We start from the raw sequence: 23,412 nt of genomic DNA, 5'->3' as shown, positions 1-23,412 counted from the left end.
CTGTTTCAATTGTTGATTTGATATGAAACTGGCCAAAATCAATCCAATTTCATAAATAATTGATCAAAGCTACCTTGTCATGAAAGCAAAAGCTATTTTATCCAACGTTTAGCACTGTAATCGTTGCTTTAAACCGTACTCGTCTTTGGCGTAGAAAGCTTACTTTAGAACGTACTAAGCGTGTTTCAATGCTGTGTAAAATATATCTGTTAAACTTCGAGACACGAAGACACTTGTGAATATAGACAGACAGTTTTAAAGAACATAAAACTGATCAAATGTCTATTTCTTCTATATTCCCACTGCCCTAAAAATGGCTTTATATTGTTCGACGTCATAAGTTAATTTTTGCGCCAGATTATAATGATTTCCACATTATTTTATCCTTTGAATTTCCGTCGCATGATCGAACCACTTGTTGGGCAAATGTATGTACCGGACCAGCAAGAAGAACCCACGAGGCTTCACTCTGCGCATGGTCTCAACGTGTTGGCTGCTAAACGTTGCCCCCTATAAAACGGTCGATTCCGGTCACCGGAAGCATCAGTGTTGGATCGGTCAGTTAGCAATCGGAAGCATCCCGGAACAAGCGCTGCCGCTTTACAGCTGCCGTGCTACTGCTTCTGCTACGCATGATGGTGATATTAAGCCCAAGGTGTTAAGTACAGCAAGAAAACATTACCAGCAAGAAGGGATTTCCTATACGTTGTGTTGTTGAACAAGGGTGACGCCTTAAATACTGTTTAAATTTGACTTGCTCCCGTGGTCACGTTCGAGGACCGTTTGGCTGGAAAAATGTCATGGCTTCGTCTGGTGACAGTGATATTGTGTGCGATTATGCTCGCGAGGGCCCGGGAGACGTGGCAAAAACCGGGATGCCATAAAGTTGGTGAGTACTGTGCTCCATCGCCTTCTTCAACGTGAAGTGTCGGTTGGTTCAATACAGTTAGTCCATTTTTATCCATCGCCCGCAGGACACACGCGTAAGATAAGCATTCCGGACTGTGTCGAGTTCACGATTACCACCAATGCCTGTCGAGGGTTCTGCGAGTCGTTCGCCGTACCATCGGCGCCGTTCGCTATCGTTGGCCACAAACCTCCACAGCCGGTTACGTCGGTGGGCCAATGCTGTAACATAATGGAAACGGAGGATGTGCGGGTGCGAGTACTGTGCGTGAATGGCATAAGGAATCTTACCTTTAAATCGGCCACCAACTGTTCCTGCTATCACTGCAAAAAGGACTAAGGATGACGATGGGCGGCGCAGCCAGACCATCAGCTAGGCGTTCTATTCTAACTTTGCATGGGGATTCAGTGATGGTGCCTAATTGAGGTCCCGACAATGCATCCGTTTATTTACCTCTGAGCCATTTGTTTGGGAGCCATGTGAGATAGTCGTGTTGATCGTGCAAACCGTCAATAGTGTACAAAATATGTAGTTATTCCCTACGATATGCTTTAATGAACCAAAAATTTCAAACTGAAAAGAATAAAACCATGTCCTGAAATATGTAAAATGAGCATTTATTAAATATGAACGTATAATTCAAATTTCAAAAACAATGTAATCACCACCCAGCCAGCAATATCTGTCAATTTTTGGTAACGGTCCGCAATCGGGTCTAACGGAAGCACGAAAGACCGTCAATCCAAGCCGATGGGTGCACGCACACATGTAAACACCTGCTTCACGCACACATAAGCAGTAGAGGCAGCCATTTTTTTATTTTATTATTATTCAATTTATGTCAATAATAAATTCATAATTTCAATCCACATATTCGTTTATTTCAATAAATATACATTGAATTTCAAATAACAACAATTACAATTACAATATTACTATTCGTTACGGTAACAATACGTTTACACTTAAGATGTCCATCCTGTCTCCGTGTAAAATCCGGGAGATGCCTTTTCCATCGACTGTACCGCTCTGCGTCCGGATCAGCTTAGCGTCAGAATGCCGGGAAGATTCGGGGTATGACTTCTTGGCTGCATCTGTTGAGAGGCCTCTTGCTCAGCACAGCGCCAGAATGCTGGGATATGTGGTACAGACGATGCATTCTCTATCGGCTGCAGCGGTTGAGAATCATCCGGGACAGCACAGCGCCAAAGAACAGCTACCGGCAGCTGCCTTCCAAAACACAAACAGCAAACGCGGCTGTTTTATCATTATTTCATCTGTTTCACATATATAACACTACTGATCACGAAAAGAACACTAAATCACATATTTAAAATTGAAATTATTCACAACGCAAAGGTGGGCAAATATGGCGTCTCGTGTAATACCCATATCGAAAGCTCCTCTTGCACTGAATTCATCGCCGTCCCATGCACACATTCAAACATCGACAGTCCGCTTGCGGCGGGGATTTTCCTTCTACTCGCCCTCGCCTATGTTTTTGACAGATATTGCTGGCTGGGCAGTTTTGACGTTTCAGCTGTCAATGCCTCACATGTTGACGGGGCATTGTCAAGTCAAGAAATGTGTGTTTTCGCAAACATTGCGGCGTATTGAACAATTCTTCAAGTTTTCTGCATCGGAGTGTGTAATTTCTCAGGCTAATATGACGAAAAAGAAACCATTAGGTTAGTATTACATGAGGAATATGAACGACAACGATTTTATTGTGGTTTGTTTGTGTTTGCAGGAGTTGGGTTGAGCCGGGACGAGCGAATGCTGATAGTCGTCGGTGAAATCATTCAGGAACTCCTGAAAGCGCACAAGGAGGGCAAGGATGTGAATTTGAATCGGCTCAAAACACGCATCTCGTCAAACTATGGCCTGGAATCTGCACCTCGGCTGGTGGACATCATTGCAGCCGTGCCGCATGACGCTAAATCAGTCCTTCTTCCGAAACTTCGTGCGAAACCTATTCGTACGGCCAGTGGTGTAAGTAAGCTGGGTTGATACGTTTGAACACGATTGTATGTTATTATTTGTTCCACCTTTAGATTGCTGTGGTTGCTGTGATGTGCAAACCGCACCGTTGCCCGCACATAAACATGACGGGAAACATTTGCGTGTACTGCCCGGGTGGGCCGGATAGTGATTTCGAGTACTCCACGCAAAGTTACACCGGTTATGAGCCAACGTCGATGCGTGCCATCCGCGCTCGCTATCATCCCTTTTTGCAGACGCGCCATAGAGTTGAGCAGTTGAAACAGCTGGGCCATTCTGTGGACAAGGTGGAATTTATTGTGATGGGTGGAACGTTTATGTGCCTGCCGGAGGACTATCGGGATTTTTTCATCCGGAACCTGCACGACGCACTGTCCGGGCACAGCAGTTCGAGCGTAGCCGAAGCGGTGAAATATTCGGAAAAATCTCACACCAAGTGCATCGGCATCACGATCGAAACACGTCCCGACTATTGTCTCAAGCGGCACCTCTCGGATCTGCTTTCGTACGGTTGCACACGACTTGAGATAGGCGTTCAGTCGGTTTACGAGGACGTAGCAAGAGACACCAACCGGGGCCATACGGTCAAGGCAACCTGTGAAAGCTTTCAGATGTCGAAGGATGCCGGATTCAAGGTTGTTTCGCACATGATGCCTGACCTGCCGAACGTTGACATCGAGCGGGACATAGACCAGTTTATTGAGTTCTTCGAAAATCCAGATTTTCGGGCAGACGGTTTGAAAATATACCCGACACTGGTCATCCGTGGGACCGGACTATACGAGCTGTGGAAGACGGGCCGATACAAGAGCTACCCACCGTCGACGTTGGTAGATTTGGTTGCGAAAATCCTCGCCCTTGTGCCTCCCTGGACGCGAGTGTACCGGGTGCAGCGTGATATCCCGATGCCACTGGTTACTTCCGGCGTTGAACATGGAAATCTACGCGAGCTGGCGCTGGCACGCATGAAGGACCTCGGTACGGACTGCCGGGATGTTCGAACGCGCGAGGTGGGAATACAAGAAATACACAACAAGGTGCGTCCGTACGAAATCGAGCTAATCCGTCGGGACTACGTGGCAAATGGTGGCTGGGAAACGTTCCTGTCTTACGAAGATCCAAAGCAGGACATTCTCGTTGGCCTCCTTCGGTTGCGCAAATGCTCACCGGAAACGTTCCGCCCGGAGCTGATAGACAATTGTTCTATTGTACGCGAGCTACACGTTTACGGTTCCGTGGTACCGGTGAATGCGCGCGATCCTACTAAGTTTCAGCATCAAGGCTTCGGTATGTTGCTAATGGAGGAAGCAGAACGAATTGCAAGGGATGAGCATGGTAGTAAAAAGCTCGCAGTTATATCCGGGGTTGGAACGAGGAACTACTATCGTAAAATGGGTTACGAGCTCGATGGACCGTACATGTCCAAGTCATTGATATAAAGGTGACATGATGAATGTAACAAACGCTTCGTTAAAGAGTATGTAAAGGTATATTATAATTCCAAAAAGGAACTGTTACGTGTATTCTCTTGTACAACAATCCGATAAATAACCCTTAATCCCTACACGTGAGCTCTATTTACATGAAGATCACCTCGAGTACCGTATGAAAAATGCTTTTACAACAAAGCCCTCGGCACGGAAAGGTGCTCAATGAAATTGTCATAAGAAAGGTAAATCCTCATCCCTTCATTGCTGGAACTGTCGGCATGCAGCTGCCCTAGAAACCAAAGCAGTTCCTTGCATACCGGAAGCATTTCTTCCGCCGCACAACCGTTGAAGAGCACGGAAAACTTCACCGCCTGCTGCTGTTGCTGTACTAGATGGCGAAAGATTTCCTCTACGTACTGCTGACTCGTCACAACGTGATGGGCGAGAATGCGGATGGAGAGCAGAATGGGGGCTGCTTGTGGCTGCAGATGCGTGCCCGTGACGCTGGACAGAAAGTTGAGGCAGCTGTGGATAATATCGACGGAAGATTCATGAAGCAGTTGATCGGTCGGCATGAGATTGTAGCATTTGTGCAGAAGCCGTAGGCTACTGGGATGAAGTACTCTCCCGACAAAACATTTAATGATCCGTGCCAGTGTAGCTTCGTTCCTGTCGGGGGGGAAAAGATTGAACATAGATTAGCATTTCCGGTATTGTGAACAGGGAGGTGTAAACTTACTCCTGCTCGTAGTTAAGGGCAAGTTCGAGCGTTAGAATAATATCGTCTGCAGCTTCCTGTTCCGTCACAGAAGCCAAGAGACGGATCATAACCACCACTAGTCCCTGAGAAAAGAGCACCTTCGTGCCCTTCGGACTGGATCCGACGATGTTTTGCAGCGTCCAGAGGCATGTTTGCTGCAGTGGCCGGAAGTTGAGGTTTTCCGAAAGTGCAATCAGATACGCACCAGAGAAACTGGCTATTTTTTCGCAGCAAACATCATCCCCGAGCGACAGATTGCACAAACATTCCGCGGCTAGCAGTTGCAAGTTGTAGTCGTTTCCCGTCAGCTCCTTCACGATCACGTTGATGGCACCAGTAATACGTATAAAGTGGGAGATATTTTCCCGACTTTGTTGGAAGCCGAAGCTTAGACGTACGAGATCGAGCGGCTCGCAGCGCTTCCGCCGTTTGATGCGACCGGCCAATGCTTTGATTTCCTGCTCGGGAATGTGTTCGATGACACCAATCGAATGGTGCAACTCGCCCAGTCCTGCACGATTTCGGTCGAGCTCCTTCTTCCGGTGCGATTTCTGATCCAACTTAAGCTCGTTACGCTTTTGGTTGCGGATTTGTTCCACCAGCGGCTGCTGGTCGACGTCCATTTTTGTTGGAATAGCTTTGCTTTGTCCTTTAAATGCAAGCAAACTAAATTTTTGGAATTGAAACGATGACAGCTTTTGTTTCGTGAAGCGCCGTATACACGAACTGCAATGATGACAGCTTCAATTTTTGCTTATTTTCCGCTGTCAGTTATATTTTTTAATTAAATAAATAAAGATAATTAATTATCTAAAACAGTCCATCATTTAATATCGTTTCTCTTTATTATTGACCTTTTGACAGACACATAATTTTTCGGATTTCATGAGTGATAAATTCTAAAGTTAAACAGACACCAATATGTTAATCCTCTGCGGCTTCTTCCTCCTCGTCGAACTCCCCTTCTTCATCAGCGGTAGCTTCCTGATACTGCTGATACTCGGACACAAGATCGTTCATGTTACTTTCCGCCTCCGTAAACTCCATCTCGTCCATTCCCTCGCCAGTGTACCAGTGCAAAAATGCTTTGCGTCGAAACATGGCCGTAAACTGTTCGGTGATGCGTTTGAAAATCTCTTGTATTGCCGTAGAGTTTCCAATGAAAGTAGACGACATCTTCAAGCCCCTTGGCGGAATATCGCAAACGGCCGTTTTAACGTTGTTCGGGATCCACTCGACGAAGTAGCTACTGTTCTTGTTTTGCACGTTGGCCATTTGTTCATCAACTTCCCTCATCGACATGCGGCCCCGGAAAATAGCAGCCACGGTGAGATAACGACCATGACGAGGATCGCACGCCGCCATCATATTCTTAGCGTCGAACATTTGCTGAGTTAGTTCAGGGACGGTAAGTGCGCGATACTGCTGAGCACCGCGGGAGGTGAGCGGGGCAAATCCGGTCATAAAAAAGTGCAATCTAGGAAACGGCACCATGTTAACAGCCAGCTTACGTAGGTCAGCGTTCAGCTGGCCGGGAAAACGAAGACAAGTCGTGACGCCGGACATAGTGGCCGAGACCAGATGGTTCAAATCGCCGTACGTTGGTGTGGTCAGCTTCAGCGTTCTGAAGCAGATATCGTAGAGAGCCTCGTTATCGATGCAGTAAGTTTCATCCGTATTTTCAATCAGCTGATGAACACTCAACGTGGCATTGTATGGCTCCACGACAGTATCGGAAACCTTCGGCGACGGGACGACCGAAAATGTATTCATTATACGGTCCGGATATTCCTCGCGGATCTTAGAGATGAGGAGCGTTCCCATTCCGGATCCGGTTCCTCCGCCCAGCGAGTGAGTTAGCTGGAAACCTTGCAGACAATCGCAACCTTCGGCCTCCTTGCGAACGATATCCAACACGGAGTCGACCAGCTCGGCTCCCTCGGTATAATGTCCTTTAGCCCAGTTGTTCCCGGCGCCGGACTGACCGAACGCAAAGTTGTCTGGACGGAACAGTTGCCCATATGGACTAGCACGTACGGAATCCATCGTTCCGGGCTCGAGATCAATCAGTATGGCGCGCGGGACATATTTTCCGGAAGACGCCTCGTTATAGTACACGTTAATTCTCTCCAACTGCATGTCCGTATCTCCAATAGATTGTCCGCAAGGATCTATGCCATGCTCGTTGGAAATCACTTCCCAAAACTTGGCCCCAATCTGGTTACCACATTGGCCGGCCTGAAGGTGAACTATTTCGCGCATCTTTCCAAACTATATAGAAATCAAAATTGTGTTCCCTGTTTAATCTAATTTAAATGATTTGGAACTAATCTACTTACCAAGTCTCTTCTGTCTTAGCTGTGTAAATATCTGACAAACCGGATTGTTTCGTCAAACTAGCGACCAAACTCTTGGGAGCTTCGAAAAGAAATGAATTGAAATGCATCTCGAAGGCCAACATGTAATTCTTTCAATGAGTGCTATGATTGCTAACACTCACAAAAAGTATATATCTATGCTGAATCACATCATATTGTACCCACAAGTGAAAGCTAAACAGGCACCAGTTGGTAGTTATGGTAACCCCTATTACTTTTGTACAATCAACCTCTTTTAGTCAAGCAAAGAGCAAACGATTAAATAATAGCGACGGTAATGGTTTAGATAAATTTGGTGAAGTACGAATGGCTACGCGCAGAACAGGACACAAACGATTCAATACAACACAATTTAGTTCCATTGATTCACATTTTAGGCAACAGCAGTTTCAACGGCACAGAGCTTCTAGGTGCTTCGATAACTACTAACGATTATGCCATTATGATCGAAAAAAAAACACTAGAAACCCGATTATAAAGGATTCCCATTTCAAACTCGTGCAAAGAATTGAGGTATGTAGTTCTGTGGGTTTTTTTTTGTTCAAAAATCTTAATTTTGAGGAAACAAATGTTTCTTTCATAAATTACGTTAAAGATATTTCATTGGGATTTTTTATTATTTTCACATATTGTTTTGTAACACATCGTTTGCTCTCATCGCAAATTGATTTGTTTTGTCACTGATTGTTCTTATGTTATCTTTGACAAGTTGGATCGATTCAATTTCTCGCTGTACTCCTTCCCATTTCTAATGCCATTTTGAAACTTTAATATTCTTGGTTGGGATGCCTTTCTTTAACTGTATTTCTTAGTTTCCTTTTTTATTACTTTTTTATACAATTTATACAATACTAATTATTTTGTTAAACAACTTGGATTCGCTTTTCGCCATATTTTCCCCTCTTTTACTTATAGTACTTTCACTTATATCTCTTTTCGATTCATTCGTGTTTTTTTGTTGTGCTAGATAGTTGATCTTTTTGTTTTTGTTACTTTGATTTTCTGGTTTCGGTACTCTACGATCCTATTACTATTATTTAGTCAATACATTTCGGACCCTCCTATTTGCACGTCATGTGCCAATTACTTTGCACTACTTAATAATAGCAACTGTTCAACCAACCACGTCGACTACACAATCGTGGCTTAGTTTCTTTTTGTTGGATTTTCGATTTGGCGCACCGTTTGTTTTTTGTTGTTGCATTCTTTATCGTTAAGGATACCGCTATGCATTAATGTTGATTACACAATAGCTAATATAACGTACAAACATTCGGATTTTCTTAGTTTGAATGTTTTCCAACGGCTAAACAATTAGTTTTGTGTTTTTGTGTTTTTCCTTCTTTCCTTGATATTGCAGCAGGCAGATATTCAATGATAGACAATTTCTTCGTAACGGCATGTTGTTTGATCTTTTATGTTCTTCTAACCTGTCTCTTTGAAGCTTCAGTAGCCGGATGAACGGGTTTTCATGACAATCATTACTTTATCTCCACCTTGTTTCTGCCAGCTAGCCTAAGAGCAACAATAACGGAGCAGGTTCTCGCTACAATGCTACAGTTACTTTCGGCCCGGTGCTGCTGTGTAAATGTGATTATCTGAGAACAATTAGCGTCTATAACGATTTATTGATTTCTAAAAGTCGCTCCTAAACTATCAATTCGTTATTTGCGTCACTCTACGCAGTGTCTGCAAACTCCAGGAAAATGTCTTCTGCAAACTTAATTGTATTCCGTTGTGGGCTTCTTTTACTCCACCGCAAATTTAATGCTGCCGCAGACGCAGTCGCAGTGTCGTTTGGATTATGTTTCTACATTCTGACGGATTGTAAGCTCAGTTGTGTATTGTTACGATGCAGCGGTAAATTCCTAAACACTCGAGTCCTTCTAACAGTATTTAGATAAACCGGAAACCAGTCAGAAACAAGAGTGGCATGCAGACGCAATGCAAGACGGAAATAAGACTAGGTAAAATAGATACTATATGAATCGGGAACTGATTTCGGATGCTTCAAGATTCAACATTGTTATGCACTATTGCAGCTATGTGCTGTTCATTTTCATCAGGCTCTAGTAGCGTCTGTTGTGTATCCTATTCCGGAATCAAACAATCGGAATTGCTTGCCATGTAGTAATGACTTACTCTTCCAATATTATAACATGCGTATAACAATTTATAATCATACTTTTCGTGGATCATGTTGTTTACAAATGCGGTTGAGCTACAGGCTTGTTCATCTAAACATGCCTCCTCCGATGTTAGGAGTAACGGGTTTCAAATAGATTTTCGAGATTTGTGTTTTCTTGCAAATAACGACGAATCAAGTAAGAATTTTTCTTTACGTTCGATATGTCCGCTCAAACCATCAAACTTACATTCTGCCGATTGTTGCCTGTTGGTGCCTAAACACTATATCTGTCTTAACTGTATATGACTGGTTTTTAAGATTTTTCTACCATTTTGTTCAACCTGTTTGGACAACCTGTATAGTAATTCTGCACTACGAATTAAAACGTTTGTTGTGACTGATGTGGCGCATTGTTCGCAGATTTGTAGTATCCATATTTGTTTGAACAAAAGAAGATAGATGAGAACTTGCCTGCCAAGACAGTGAGAGAGGTATATCGTCAGTAAAAATATTAGTAGTAGTAGTAGTAGTAACAGGAGTAGTAGACTTGCGATCCACTACAACCAATACTATCGAGAGCAGAGTTATCTGCTTCAAGAACAAAGACTGTACATACGTGTGTTGAACTTTTCTATCACAAAATTCTTCCTTCATCCGACCTCAACGACTCTTAAGATTTATGTTATACGTCTCTGCTGTGTACACGTGGGAAGATGAAAGTTTAGAGAGCGTACAAAGCTTTTGTTTTATGCTTCCCATTCCTTTATCATGCAAGTGATTGATCTGCTCTGATTTTGATGTCTGAAGCGTATGCCACCAATGTATACTAAACTCTATTTAAAGCTACTGCATCAATTTTTTATAAGTTTTTTCTTCTAATAAGTGTTTGCTTTGTTTGTCTAGTTGCTTTACCCAGTGTGTATGAGCCGAATTTGGCCGAATTGCCTTACTGGTTGTTTCTTAAACCTTTTTGTTTCCATTATACTAAACTGTTCTTTTTGTTTGTATCTGTGTGTTGTGAATGGTTTTTTTTTAAATTTTTTTTTTATCATTATCAATTTACGCCCGGTTACATATCTTCCTGTTCGTCTCAGCATTGTTATCAATTCTAGCTAATTATCAATTTGTGATCGATCGAAGCACTTAACAATTTTGAAAACACTTCTATCACCATTTATTCTGTAATAATTTATTTTCGAGCTACGCCGACTGACAGTTCAACACATCCGCTCTTAATACTGTAACAAAACCTTCTTCCGTATCCATCGCCGTAACATTCGTGTTGGATGGTTTTATACTTCAAATTAATTATCCGTAACAACTTAGGCTACCGAAATGAACTTGTTTAATCTTAGCTGAATAACAAAACCTTCACTTATTTTCGTTTCGCCATTTTGCACACGATAAAATAGTGTTGAAAAGAAAACTAGACTCAAAAGATCATCATTAAGCCAGTAACACGCATTATATATTCTAGATCGATTCGCTGTTCATAATCTTCCATGGATTTTGTTAAAGTTATATCTTTAATCCCTATCGTTATAACAGTAGTAAATATGTACCCCTCGCTAAGAGCTAATTGTGTGCAAATGCAAGTAGATCAGACAATTACACACACACAAATATACACACACAGACACTGCCGTACTACCACAGGATAGAAACCGGTAGGGTGCACGCGTGGTGTCCATTTCCGGCGCCTTCACGCGTACTTTGTGAAAATATAGCTAGTACCCAAAATCACATTTGACGCGACAGACGATGCAATGGAAGTAGTAGTAGTTGGATATACTAACACTACTGGTAGTGGCATATTCAATTGCAACAAACAGCAGCTATTATGTATAGTGTAGTCCCTAGTGCTAGTCCTTCCGTATTTTCGAATCCATCGTTCTACTAAATTCCCGTTTATCACCTCTAAAAAGTAGAAATCAAGCCAAGTTGTGTTTGGTTTTCTTTGTTTGTTCGCTTAGATTTGCTTTCGAAATTGACATTCTTGATTATCGATCGTTACATCTATTAATTCCTTACCAGCACCCGTTAGTTTGGCCGTTGTGTGTTTCTACGCTTCGGTTTCGTTTTTCTTCTCTCACCCGAATGTCCTGCACTCTCCTTTGCTCTGCATGTTCCACATTTTCAACCGAGTTTTCCGCATCACACCATAGAAGAAGCTGTGTATTACACGTACATTTAATCTTACTCTCAGTTAAAACAGTTTTGGTCTTTCACAGTTCACAAACTTCGCAAAGGCAACATAGAATGTGTATAGTACACCAAATAATTTCCCTCGCTGTTTCCCACTACGGTCGCATATCCCACTCTGACAGCTTGTGCGTGGTAGAGTTTGTGAAAATTCTTACTCGATACGGTACCGATTAGTGTATTTTTGCTGTAGACTAATTGATTGATTGATTGATTTTGTGTCCTCGTGTACAGTTTCATCCATTTTGTATGCTTTTTATTTTCCTAAGGAATTTGGTTTTGAGTTTTCCTATGATAACTCAATCGGTGTTATACTTTTCTTCACTTTACTTTTTAATTCTGTCCCGTCTTCCGCCGAATGCAATCTTACTCCCAGGATACCCTTTCTGCATCATCCATTGAACGTACGGCTTTCAAATCCACTTTTTTGATCGGTATCCATTTTTGAAATTGAACACATTAGCTCGATTGTTCTTTACCATCCTTCCAACTGGTTGTTGGCTGCTACCGTGTTTCACCTTCGACACAGTGGAACATCTCTCCGCAGTGGGGAAAAGCGGTACAGTGTGTGAGATAGTGTGTTATCTGGTTTGATAATTCAATATGAATTTTACTAAGTATATATATGTATATATTCTTCCCTCTATTCGGACGCTCTACGTTTTTGTTTATATTTTTTTCTAGATAGATGGGAGTATAGAAGAATGTGAAAAGATGCAGTCTCTAAACAGTGCTACAAGATTTCCAAAATCCGTTACCGCTTTACCGCCCTTTTTCGCTTCTTACGTTTGACATGCTAGTACTAGTAAGTTGCTACAGCTGATCCACAATTGATTGTTTTGGTTTTGATTGTTTGTTAGGGTAGAAAATGATAACAAATTGTTATTAGAATAAATTGCAAATTATATTCCATGCTCACGTATGCTCATCAGGTAGATATAAAATAAATAACTTTGCTCCCTTGATTCAAGCAGATTAAACTGCAACCTTCCATCCATTTCAGCCGGACCGTAAGAACGGGTATGCCTTTTCCCCCGATAAGTCCTGATTAAACATGCTGCTGTGTCGCGAACAAATTCCATTGGTTTGCAACCATGAAGTGCCACAAGTGGTGTTCTGGTGATGCCCTTGCCACCGAAACACGGGCGGATAAATTAATATTCAATTACAGTATACCCGGAAATACTTCTTTACCACCCTATGAACAGCTGCACGTAATTCGTGATTGACTTTCTTTTGATTTTGGCTATCGCGAGTACGTCATTCGTCGGAAAGTTGTTTGTTTTGGGGTTTTAACGCTGTAAAAACTCCTTGAAAATGCATGCAGCAAACCGTTGGAAGTTTTAGGCTTATTCATATCTTTGATAGTCAAAGTATGAGTTGCCTCTTTCGTTTGGTTGTTTTTTTTTCTTTCCAACGATTTTAGTATCATTTTCGTGTCGTTTCTGCCGTCTGTAAAACAACCTTTTCACCGTGTTGTCTTTGGAGTTTCGGTTGTTTTGGTTAGTGGCTGGTTTTCAATTTCATTTTCCAGTTTCCTCACAACGCTCTCTCCCTTACGCAGTTGACCACCATTCAGTTTGTGACTGTTCGGATTGTTTCTAGTTCCCACTCGCTCGGCGGAAGATTTGCCCATACCCGCGACAGCTCATGTACGCCGTTACATTTCCGCATTCGCGCCGTATTTGACCTAAAAACTGGCTCCGTAAGACACAAGCTCTCCGCTCCTTTCCGGGTTTCCGAAGGTCGCAATCTCATGAATATTTAAATGGCGTCAAGCTTTCTGACGATCCTTGTTCGTACGGTTTCGGTTTTGTTGTTTTCGTTCTCCTTTTTCTCTATCCCCCGCGGTTCATATCGGATATTTTTCCTCCCTTTCTTTAAACCACGTGGCAAACCACTAGCGGCTGAGGCTGAGCGGCGAAATTCCAACAGTTTTCGTTTTGCAATTTGGATTTTACATTTTCTTTCCGAACAACCACTCCGCCGTCAGCAAGCAATTTCCTCCGACTTGAGTTGGTTTTTCCTCTCCAGTTTTTTTTTGTCAGATCGGTGGCAACGGGAAAGCAAACATCAGAATCGCGTAAGCGTGCTGTAAGCGAAGAAAAAATAACCGAACAAGTGATGGTGGATTCGCGTACGGCCGAAGGATTCGCGAACAAGACGAGAAAGAGGTTCGAAAATGGTAGGGCGAAGGTGGTTTTCCACGTTCCACCAGAAGCAACAGGCACACCGTTGGCACTGGGAGCGAACAACGGCAGGCGTAAATGAGCAGTAAAATAAGTGCTTATGGGGCAACATGATCGTCATGCCATGGGAATGCTGAACCGACGAACTGTTTCTTTTTTTTTTTCTGGCGAGTTTGTCAGATTCGAGTGAAGAAAACACAACGGGGAAATGGCGATTTCAATTTCTTATCAATTTTGCGGGGATGTGACTTGTCTGGTAAGTACGGAGATTTTTTTTTCTTGAGTAGTTGTGTTGAACACTGTTCTACACTTGCTATGAAATGATAGCAAAAAAGAATAAGAAATGAAAATTGCACACTTTGCCATCCCCACTGAATTTCAAGTGGAGTACGAATGATTTTTCATAGATGCAATGCCATTCCATGCTTTCAATACCAATCTCTACGTCGAGAAGGATTGAATGTTTGTCTCATAATTAACAGTAGTTTAATGATTTTTTTTCCATTTATGCCTATGGTTGTTTGTTTTTGTTTTGTATAGTGTAGCTCGTTGACTTTAGTTTGCCAGTTTGATTTAGTGTTGACGACTACGTACACCGCGTGTCTAACGGGTTCTAACAGATTAAACATGTTTAAGATCACTACGTATATGTATGTAGAGTTTTGTATATACGTAGCTATGTTGTCGTGTTATTGATCTGCCTTAGTTTTCCGTTTTTTTTATATTTAGTTAATTGGTTTGCTTCGTCCCCAATTAGCTCCCTTTCTTCAATAGGCACATATTAGCAATTTCATTTTTTTAAATAATTCGATTATGTCCGGGTTGTTCGTTTTTTCATGATTTGGTTTAGTTTTTCTCATTTTTTTTTTGACTGGTTATTGGGGTTTGAATTCTTGTCGCACATACATCTGCGGGTACGGGTTTCTCTCTACGGAACTACCAAACAAAGCAAGCGGTTAACGATTGCACGTGATACGTGTTTTTATTTTTCATTTGCAGAAGTATCCTACGCATGCTACGTTTGCAGTTCTGTGCCATGTATCTACGTCGCAGGTTTTGACCGCGACACTTAATGCTTCGGCAGCGCGCTTGGAAGGTAAGTGCATTTTAGGGTGAATTTACTTTTGTTCAATTGCTGCAAGAGTTGATGAAACTCGCTGACCGACACACACACACACACACACACACATGCTACGCAACAAGGGCTATAAGAGATGCTAGCGTTGGAAAGAAGTTGAAGGAAAACGGGGAAATGCAAAGAAATCATATTCCCCAAAACTCGCCTTCACACTGCGCAGAGAACGCGACGACGGCAGACGAGGGTATTGTCATGAGTGGATTGATTGACTTGGTTGATGTTTTACTAAATTTTCTTTTTCTCTCTTCTTCTTATGTTCTCCCACATCCTTTTTCCATTGGTCCTTCAGAGTAGAGTGTAGATGAAAGTGGGCGAAAGGTGAACGGGTTCGTGACTCCCCAGCTAGTTTCTGGCAAAAACAGTGCGAAACGTCGAGTCACCCGCTTCCATCTTCCGTATAGATTGCTATTTCGTTACACACTAAGTTACAAAACGTTCCTATATTAGAGTTCCGGCTACGGCGGAAACGTGTGGGGACATTCGAAACCACGCAGCAGCCCACAGCGCAGCCGACAGGGGGCTGTGTTGGAGGCTTTTCCTAATTAACACAGCAGCAGTGACCCCAGCGGAGCAATACTTGACACTTTGGAGCGGAAGCGATAAGCATGTTTACGGGAACGGCAGAGAAGGATGTCATCCCGGAGGAACGAAGCGGCTGGAGTGCGGAGAGCGGCGAGAGATTCCAGAATGAAGCACACTTTGTAGAGTTGCTCTGGACGGATTGACAGAGTTGTCGCTGGAGTGGGGAGAAGAAACCGTGGAGGGGATGCAGCGAGAGCCGGGCGGGGGGCGTACTAGAAGAGCGTTTCCTTGGACCACTTGCGCGACGGGCCCGGGATGCAGGGGTCGTTGGTGGAGAGGGCGGGCGCGGACGAGGACGGGTCATTGTCGTCGTCATCGTCGATCGCCAGGATCGGCAGCTCGAGAATCACAGAGGGACTTTTGATGTTGGTAGTGGCGTTGTTGTTGTTATTGTTGCTGGTGCCAGCGCTGTTCTTAATGATGACGTTCACCTCGACGCACTGCTGCCTCGTCGAGCTCGGCTCGGCAGATGCCCCTCGGTGGCCATCTTTAGAATTGCCCGCGTTTCGCCTGGTGTTAGTCTTGTTTGGAGCTCGTTTGGCACTGCCCGCGTCCATGTCGCTGTCGTCGTCGCCATCGGGCACGCGCACCGTGATGGTCGGCAAACCCGACACCGACCGTGCTCTCGTCCGGTCGCAGCCCGCTAGCGGCACTTTGGGAATGGCTCCGAGGGGCGACTGACGCAGCTGGCTGTGGACGCTGCTGCTGGTGTTGGTGCTGTCATTTGGCTGCTGTCTTTCGATGATTGCTCTGGTCTCGATGCGGTTCCCCACGCTCGGCCGCTCCCTGCTCTCGCTCGCTCCCTTCGCGCCGGATCGATGGCTAATTGAAAGACTACTTAAATAGCTAGTGTCAGTTGTTGGCTGGTGGTGCTGGTGCTGGTGCTGGTGCTGCCGGCTGCTGTCGAGTTCGTGCTCGAGCTCGAACCGTGTCCCGCTCGGTGCGTCGCGTGGCAGAAGAATTCCACCGTCCGCCTCCTCGTCGTCGCACTGGGCCAGCGTTGACTGGCGACGGTAGAGGGCGCCCCGGTTTGACCGCTGGGCCCCCGCTGCCGGCTGCTGCTCTTCGTCCTCCTCGTACGGCATCGTTAAGCTCAGCTCGTCGCTATCGGTGCTGAACTGCTGCAGATCCTCGTCCGTGTCGGCCCCACTGTCGTCGCCGAACACCGAGTCCGAGCCGCAGCTCTTGGGCTCCGTGTCCTGGCAGTCCGCCGACGACATCTTGAAGGAACTGAGCGACGCTAGGGGTGCCCGCCGGACCGCGCCACCACTCCCGCTGGCGTTAGCGTTGGCACTATTGCTGCTGGTATTGCGTTGATTGCTGGGGTGGCCACCGACGCTGGCCCGCTGCGTCTGGTGCGCCGAGCTCCCGTTCGCTATGCTGGCGTCGTCGATGCGATGCCCGTTGCCGTAAGCACGACCGGACGAAGATGGCTGCCGTTGACGGTACCCGAAGCCGTCGTCCACGGTGCACCCGATCCCGACCGGGTACTCCGAGATGCAGTCGATCGAACTGTCGTCGTACAGGGAGGTGACGAGCCGCGGTCCGCCGGTCGAAGTTGACGGCTGAGGCGTCGGCTGCAGACCCGAACCCCCCCGGCTGCGACTGGTTGAGGGGCGCTCCGAGTCGCCGGTGGTGCTCCGATGCGCCACCCGCTCGCTCGGGCAGGGCGACGATTTCGGGGTCGCTTCGATGATGTTGATGCCGGGATAGAACGGCTCCCAGTCGGCGGTATCGTCCCGGCTCTGCTGCCTCGACGGTGACCGCGATATCGGTGGTAAGGAGGAAAGGCCAAGCGTGATGGCGGAGCATCGCCGCTCGAGGAAGGAACTCTCCGTGCTGCAGCACGTCATCGCGCTACTGCGGCGAGATTCGTTGCACTACAATCAGAAACGGAATGGATTAGATTTACCCAACCTCTGACCACAAGCAGCCAGGCAGCCCGCTCACCTTGTTCGGCACCGAAAGGTAATTGCTTGGATATCCGATTTCGGCCGTCGTCGTAAACTGATCGAACTCGTCGTCCGCCTCCTCGCCGTCGCTCTCCATCACGTAGTCGTCCTGCCCGAAGCTTCCGCCCATGTTGTAGGCACTAAGTACGCGCGACGACACCGACACGCTGTTCCGGTGCCCCCGCGTGCTACTGTAGGAGAAGCGCCTCGACGGGTTCAGCAGGCTGCTGTAGCCGCCGCTGATCGACGACATCCGGCGGCCACGGCTCAGCATGGGCGGGGCGCTCACGTTCCCGAGCGATAGTAATCGGTCGCGCTGCAGTCCCGGGTAGTTGATGTTCAGCTCTTCCTGCAGCAGGGAAAACGCGGTCGCCTCGATCGCTTCCTGCAGTTCGCGCTCTTCTTCCTCCTGGATGACGGCCGCTGCGACGGCTGCTATCGTTGGATCCTGGAGTTCAGGTAAAACGGTTTTACTTGCTTAGGTTTAACGAAAAGGAAGTTCTTTACTGATGGGTTTAATCAAATGACAATTTCAACGGGTTTTGTTTATCCATGGAAAAACATTTAATTATGTGGATTTTATTTACTAGACAATATGTAAGCAGTCGAAATATTTTATCGCTAACAAATTCTTAATATTTTCCTAGAAAAGCGTACTTCTTAGTTTATATCACAGACAAAAACTTGTCTTGTTGTAATTTAAATTTAGCTTAGAGAATATCTTAAACTTTAGACAATATGTGATCGACTTTCAAGTTTACGGGTAAAAACATTCTAAAAAGATAAAAAGGTTATAGTGTACTGTACTTATACAAAGTTAGCATACTGTCTAAGAAAACAATGGTCCGCAAAATGGGGTTTACAAATAAGTTCTTCATCGTGATTTTTTTTATTGCCGAACTGGAACTATAAGGAATTTTTGGCTTGTTTCTTTATTTGCTTGTGGTGGATATTATGTGATATGTTTGATGGTCTACTTTTAACTAGAAATAAGAAACGAAAACTTCTTTAGTAACGGAGGTTGTTTTCATATAAGGATTTTTCCAAACCGGAATTAAAAGGATTTTTCTCTTGTTTCATTATTTGCTTGTGATAAATGTTATGTGAAAAGTTTCGTGATCAACTTTGAACGAAACGGAAACTTCTTTAGTAACGGAGGTTGTTTTCCAATAAACATAATGAAAGATTCAAGTTAAGCACGGGTATTTGTGCATAAACGCTTGCAGACAAATCCTCCGGCAGTTGAGCAGGTGAGGGTGGTGTGGCGCTGTTCGGTAGAGGATCAACATGTTGTGGAAACAATATGCTAATTGATGTTGCTCGACCTTTCCACTTTCGTTCGCGCTCATCCACGTTGCTGGAATTTATTTTCTCATCTGCTTGCCATTTACCCAACCCCTCGGGTCGGGTTGCGCGCGGGGTTCGCGTGGGATTATGTTTCCACCATTCTTCCAAGGGGGCGCGCGAGCCGAGGAAAGAATGGTTGCGGTTTTTCAATTGGCCGTTTGCCAAGTTTTGCGCCGCTGTTGCATTCCATCCGGTAATCCTGTTTGTTTGCGTTTGGATTTTCCACACTTTGTTTGTCTTTCCCGGGGTCGGAAGTGAAATTGTTGCTATTTTGCGTTCGCAGCAAACACCTCCCCGGAATCGATCGGTGAATGTTTCATGAAGCTAATGTCTCCACTCCAGCCTAGCTAGACAGGCTGGGTGGCTTTAATTCCTTAATGAATTATTAACCGTCCGGAGGGCGGTCCGGAAGATACAGCCTGATACGCCCGAAACGAAACTCACCTTGAGTGCCTTGGCCGTCGACCGCGTGCGGCTCTTGTAGATAACCAGGAACACCATTAGGCCGAAGAAACCGCCGAGCGTGGCCGCTATCCGGACGCCGGTCATCACGTCGTACGTAGCGTAGAACTCCATCCTGAGCCGCTCCCGTTCCCGGTCGACCTGCGTTCGGTTGCTGGAGAGACGAAACGACGGTAACAGGGGGGTGGTTTGGGCCGGTTGGTGGGTGGTGGAGGTGGCGGAGGAGACGGTAGGGGTGGGAGTGGGGGGCTCGGTTGGCTGCGGCCCGGTCTTGCTCGGGTCGCCAGTGTGCGTGTGCACCGTAACGGTGCTGCTTGGTCCGGCAAGGTTCGGACCCGCACATGGCCACGAGAAAGTATGTAAAAGGGGATGGGACGGGACGGCGGGAAGGGATCACAGGGTGGTTCGTAGGTTTTTTTTGCGGGACAGTTTGTTTTTTTTTTTGTTTTCGACAGTACAGGTTAGGTAGACAACGAGCACACAGAACAGATGGACAGTATTAAAGAGACGAGAGAATATGATCGGCGATGATTAGAAGGAGGGAGAGAGGGAAAGAGAGAGAGAAATAGATATAGAAACAGAGAATGGAAGATAAAGAGAGACAGATATGTAGACCCAAAATGACGGATAAATGAACGGGCGTAATGAGGCCGCCGCAAAGGACCAAGCGTGAGGATGAGTGCGGGTTGTGGTTTTCGTCATCACAACTCCGGAACCGGCTTTGGAAAAAAAAAGCGTGGTGCAGAAAAGGTGAGCCATGCCATGCAGTGGAGTGAGAGGGGATGGATGTACGCATTACGATAAATATAGCCTGTGCCGTATCGCACACGGGACGTCCGCAACGACTGGACACTTGTTTCGAGCCCGGGGTCAGCGTGCGGTTTGCTATAATTCCCTTTCAACCGCCATCTTGTCGCAAAAGATTAACATTGTCATTCGGGTGCACGCCACCGTGCGGGGCCGGGCTTCGTCGCTGCTGGTTGAAGTGGTGAAAGATAAAAAGTGATCCCGTTGCGTTGACGTAGGTCCTAACGAGCTCGTGGTCGCTTTTCTTTCCCCGCTCGCGAGGTTATTCTTTCTGTCATCTCATCGCTATGAAATTTTCAATCCGACCGTTGCACGCCTCGCGACGTACCGGCGAGGAGTGTCTCATTTTGAAAGGTGTCTCCAAGGCTGTCTTTTCCAGCCTTCCGCCAGTTTGGCCGCTCGCAAGCTGGAGGCTGCTTGTTAGCGGGGCGGGATTAGTGCGAGAAGATTTATGGGCCAGTAAATAGCAGGTGAAGCTGGCACCGAACCAAATGCCACCGGTGGTGAAGCTGGAGCCGACGTTTATCACGGGCCGTGACAAACGGAAGCAAAATGAGTAGGAAGGTAAAAATAAACCTCTCTTACATGAGGCGGAGAAGAACTATAATGATAATGGTGGTTTAGTGAATGAATTTCCCTTGTAATTTAAGCGTTGTCACCATTGCACTGCGGAATATTATGAGAAGGATGGTCTAATTTATTGATTAGGGGACTGTTACAGGGCCAACGCGCGTAATTCCTTTTCAATTGGATCAAACCTATGCAGTCATACTTATAGTTTTAGAAAAAATCACTATCTAGGCAAAGTCCTGACCGCCAACTGATTTTATCCGGTCCGTAAGAAAATTTTAATTCTTCTTACAAAAACCCATGTCAATTTTAGGTTTTCTTTTAATCATTTGACCCTTTTTAGCAAATGTAAGGTGAACCCTGACCTAGAGTTTTCTTTTGCTGAAAATGTGTGTTACGGTACGACTCAGAATTTTCGGGTTTATATATTTTTGAGGAGTTTAATTGGATCAATCTTTTTTTTTCTCTCAAACTTAAACATGTTGAGTATGATACTAATTTAAAATTTAAAATTTCTGGATATAAACAAATTTTTGAATTAAAGTTTCTCCGTGTTAAGAAGAAGTTCACTGAAGAATCAATTTGTAAAAAATAAGTTCTAGAAAACATACGTGAAAGTTACAATGACTCGAAAGTAAAGTTCCAGGCGCCTTTGTCTAGAAACTCCTAAAAAACACCAGGCGCCTCCATTTTGAAATTCGGTGAAAAACACCAGGCACCTCCATCGGTATAAATTTGCTTAAAAGTCGAATACTGTTTAGGTTTTATAGGTGTAATTATCAGTATGAAGTGTTATATTATTGCATGATTTATCTTAACGTACTGACGTTATTTTGTGTTTCTTCCAGAGAATTAGATGGACCCATCGCGGTGAAAATCTTGTTCCAATCCACAAATCCTGCTCCGTATGGCCATTTAATGGAGAGGAATGAACCGATTGCAAACGACCGAGACCGAGAGTGCCCAAAGCACTCGAATGTGCGCTGACCTTCACGCTGCCGAGGGCGCCCCTAATGAGATCACGTAGTGCACTGGCGAGCTCATAAAGCAGCATTTGCCAGCAGCACTAAGTGCCCACCGCGCGATAATCCTACCTTCGCGGCCGCAAATGCTGCGTGCGGGTCGAGCAGATGAAGATTAAATTACTAACCATCCCTGCAACCGCCAACGGCCGCTGGCCGCTCGAGCTTCCATTTTTCGCACCATCGGGCTCGGGCCACTATCTCGTGGCTGTTAATTTGTAAGCGCACGGTCTAATGGTATGGTGTTAGCTGCGTTCAGAGTGGACAAGCGACGCGATCGGAAAAACGGACGAAAAGGGCAGACGGTTGTTGCACTGTAGCAACAAGCTGGCGCGGTAGATGCGATGTAATTAAAACCACATGAGCGAATCAACTATGGATGGGAGATAATGTGAGCATGGGAGACAAACCGCCCACGAACACGGGGGCGTTCGTGTGCCAAAGTTTGTGGTCCCATTTATCGTGTATCGATTTCACGTTCCAGGGAGGAGAGCCAGAGTGCATCGATCAATAGTAACGTCAGTTGAGAGGTGAAGAAGGGAAGGAAAGAGAGTGTTTCAGTGGCAGAAGAAGAGTGATTATCTAAGGTAGTAACTATTTTCTAACGCACAACATGCTTCGGATGAAGTAAACGGCATGCAGGATGTCGGGGGAATTCAGCCGTGGGACATGCGAGGAAAGTGTAGGACGTGTGGGTTCTGTGTTTTCGTGTTGTTTTTGCCAGAAGGAAAGGACTTTGTCCGGGAGGTTGCTTGTTACCTGAACTCCGGTGTGATGTTGCTGTGGCTGGGTGTGGCCGCGGTTGACGAATGGATGAAGAGATCGCTGGCACCAGGGCCCGGTTCGGGTGATTCTTGGCCCGCACCACCAACACCACCAGGAGCAAGTGACGAGATGAAGGCGGGTGGGGCGGATTGAAGTGTTGCGGTCCGGGGAGCCTGCAGCTGCGGGCCGGCGGAAGTCGACGCGAACACCGACGCCCCGGTCGAGCCGAACGAGTCCGAGTCGGTGGAGCTGGCGGCGAAGGACGAAGCAAGCGACGAAGGCGACGAAGGGTTGTAGGGGGAGTAGGACAAGGACGAGGAGTAGTACAAGTGCTCCGGCTGATGCACTTGCCGTTGCTGGTGGTGTTGCTGCTGCTGCTGCTGTTGCTGGTAGTGGTAGGATAAGGTCGGCGACGACGGATCTGACGCAACTGACCGTCGCGCGGCTTTTCCCATTGCTATGGAAACATTCTCTGTGGAAGAAAGGGGGGGAAATAAGCGAAACAGGAAGAGAGGTACAATTAGAAAGCCACATTACACGGTCGCGGGGTTCGCGCTCACTCGGACGAAGCAACGCAACGGTTGGGGAAAAGAAATATACAATCACAAGCAACACAACGGCAGACGTCAGTCAACACGTGGCCCGTGCTTCTTCAGTGTAGGAATGTTTTATTGACGATGACGTCACGCTCCGGACGGCGTTGATCTTGTGTTATGATTAAAAGGTGCTATGATCCGTCCATCTTCACGCTCCCTTCCCTGCCCCAAAAACG

At 45.7% G+C, this 23,412-nt stretch overlaps 5 protein-coding genes across 5 annotated transcripts; 2 read left to right on the top strand and 3 right to left on the bottom strand.

The window, feature by feature from the left end:
* Positions 1-771: 771 nt before the first annotated feature.
* Positions 772-1,490, top strand: LOC131266577 (thyrostimulin alpha-2 subunit). The gene is made up of 2 exons (XM_058269146.1): positions 772-889; positions 975-1,490. The coding sequence occupies exons 1-2, from the start codon at positions 796-798 to the stop codon at positions 1,244-1,246; spliced, it is 366 nt and encodes a 121-aa protein (XP_058125129.1). The 5' UTR covers positions 772-795; the 3' UTR covers positions 1,247-1,490.
* Positions 1,491-2,489: 999 nt separating this feature from the next.
* On the top strand, positions 2,490-4,457 carry LOC131267482 (elongator complex protein 3). The gene is made up of 3 exons (XM_058270370.1): positions 2,490-2,595; positions 2,658-2,899; positions 2,962-4,457. The coding sequence occupies exons 1-3, from the start codon at positions 2,574-2,576 to the stop codon at positions 4,345-4,347; spliced, it is 1,650 nt and encodes a 549-aa protein (XP_058126353.1). The 5' UTR covers positions 2,490-2,573; the 3' UTR covers positions 4,348-4,457.
* LOC131267483 (uncharacterized) lies at positions 4,375-5,769 on the bottom strand. Its single transcript, XM_058270371.1, has 2 exons — positions 5,078-5,769; positions 4,375-5,007 (listed from the first exon to the last, which is right to left on the bottom strand). Exons 1-2 carry the CDS (start codon positions 5,719-5,721, stop codon positions 4,527-4,529), a joined length of 1,125 nt encoding a protein of 374 aa, XP_058126354.1. The 5' UTR covers positions 5,722-5,769; the 3' UTR covers positions 4,375-4,526.
* A 253-nt stretch (positions 5,770-6,022) lies between these two features.
* LOC131265824 (tubulin beta chain-like) lies at positions 6,023-7,360 on the bottom strand. Its single transcript, XM_058268154.1, has one exon. The coding sequence runs from the start codon at positions 7,358-7,360 to the stop codon at positions 6,023-6,025; it is 1,338 nt and encodes a 445-aa protein (XP_058124137.1).
* Positions 7,361-15,927: 8,567 nt separating this feature from the next.
* LOC131264000 (uncharacterized) lies at positions 15,928-23,095 on the bottom strand. The gene is given in 4 exon segments (XM_058266290.1): positions 15,928-17,595; positions 17,666-18,115; positions 19,459-19,789; positions 22,611-23,095. Coding segments are annotated over 4 exon segments (2,934 nt in total).
* Positions 23,096-23,412: the final 317 nt, after the last annotated feature.

This window comes from Anopheles coustani, chromosome 2 (assembly GCF_943734705.1).
Source record: "Anopheles coustani chromosome 2, idAnoCousDA_361_x.2, whole genome shotgun sequence".
Lineage (NCBI taxonomy): Eukaryota > Metazoa > Arthropoda > Insecta > Diptera > Culicidae > Anopheles > Anopheles coustani.
Note: the sequence above shows the minus strand (reverse complement) of the source record. Positions and strands in the feature narration are given on the sequence as shown.

What these genes read in the sequence shown, in the direction of transcription:
- LOC131267482 (XM_058270370.1), top strand. Translation starts at nt 2,574, where the DNA reads ATGACGAAAAAGAAACCATTAG. An exon ending in GACGAAAAAGAAACCATTAG is followed by an intron (nt 2,596 to 2,657) that starts GTTAGTATTACA and finishes TTGTGTTTGCAG; the next exon opens with GAGTTGGGTTGAGCCGGGAC. An exon ending in CTATTCGTACGGCCAGTGGT is followed by an intron (nt 2,900 to 2,961) that starts GTAAGTAAGCTG and finishes TTCCACCTTTAG; the next exon opens with ATTGCTGTGGTTGCTGTGAT.
- LOC131267483 (XM_058270371.1), bottom strand. Translation starts at nt 5,721, where the DNA reads ATGGACGTCGACCAGCAGCCGCTGGTGGAACAAATCCGCAACCAAAAG. An exon ending in GCCCTTAACTACGAGCAGGA is followed by an intron (nt 5,008 to 5,077) that starts GTAAGTTTACAC and finishes CCCCCCCGACAG; the next exon opens with GAACGAAGCTACACTGGCAC.
- LOC131265824 (XM_058268154.1), bottom strand. Translation starts at nt 7,360, where the DNA reads ATGCGCGAAATAGTTCACCTTCAGGCCGGCCAATGTGGTAACCAGATT.
- LOC131266577 (XM_058269146.1), top strand. Translation starts at nt 796, where the DNA reads ATGTCATGGCTTCGTCTGGTGACAGTGATATTGTGTGCGATTATGCTC. An exon ending in ACCGGGATGCCATAAAGTTG is followed by an intron (nt 890 to 974) that starts GTGAGTACTGTG and finishes CATCGCCCGCAG; the next exon opens with GACACACGCGTAAGATAAGC.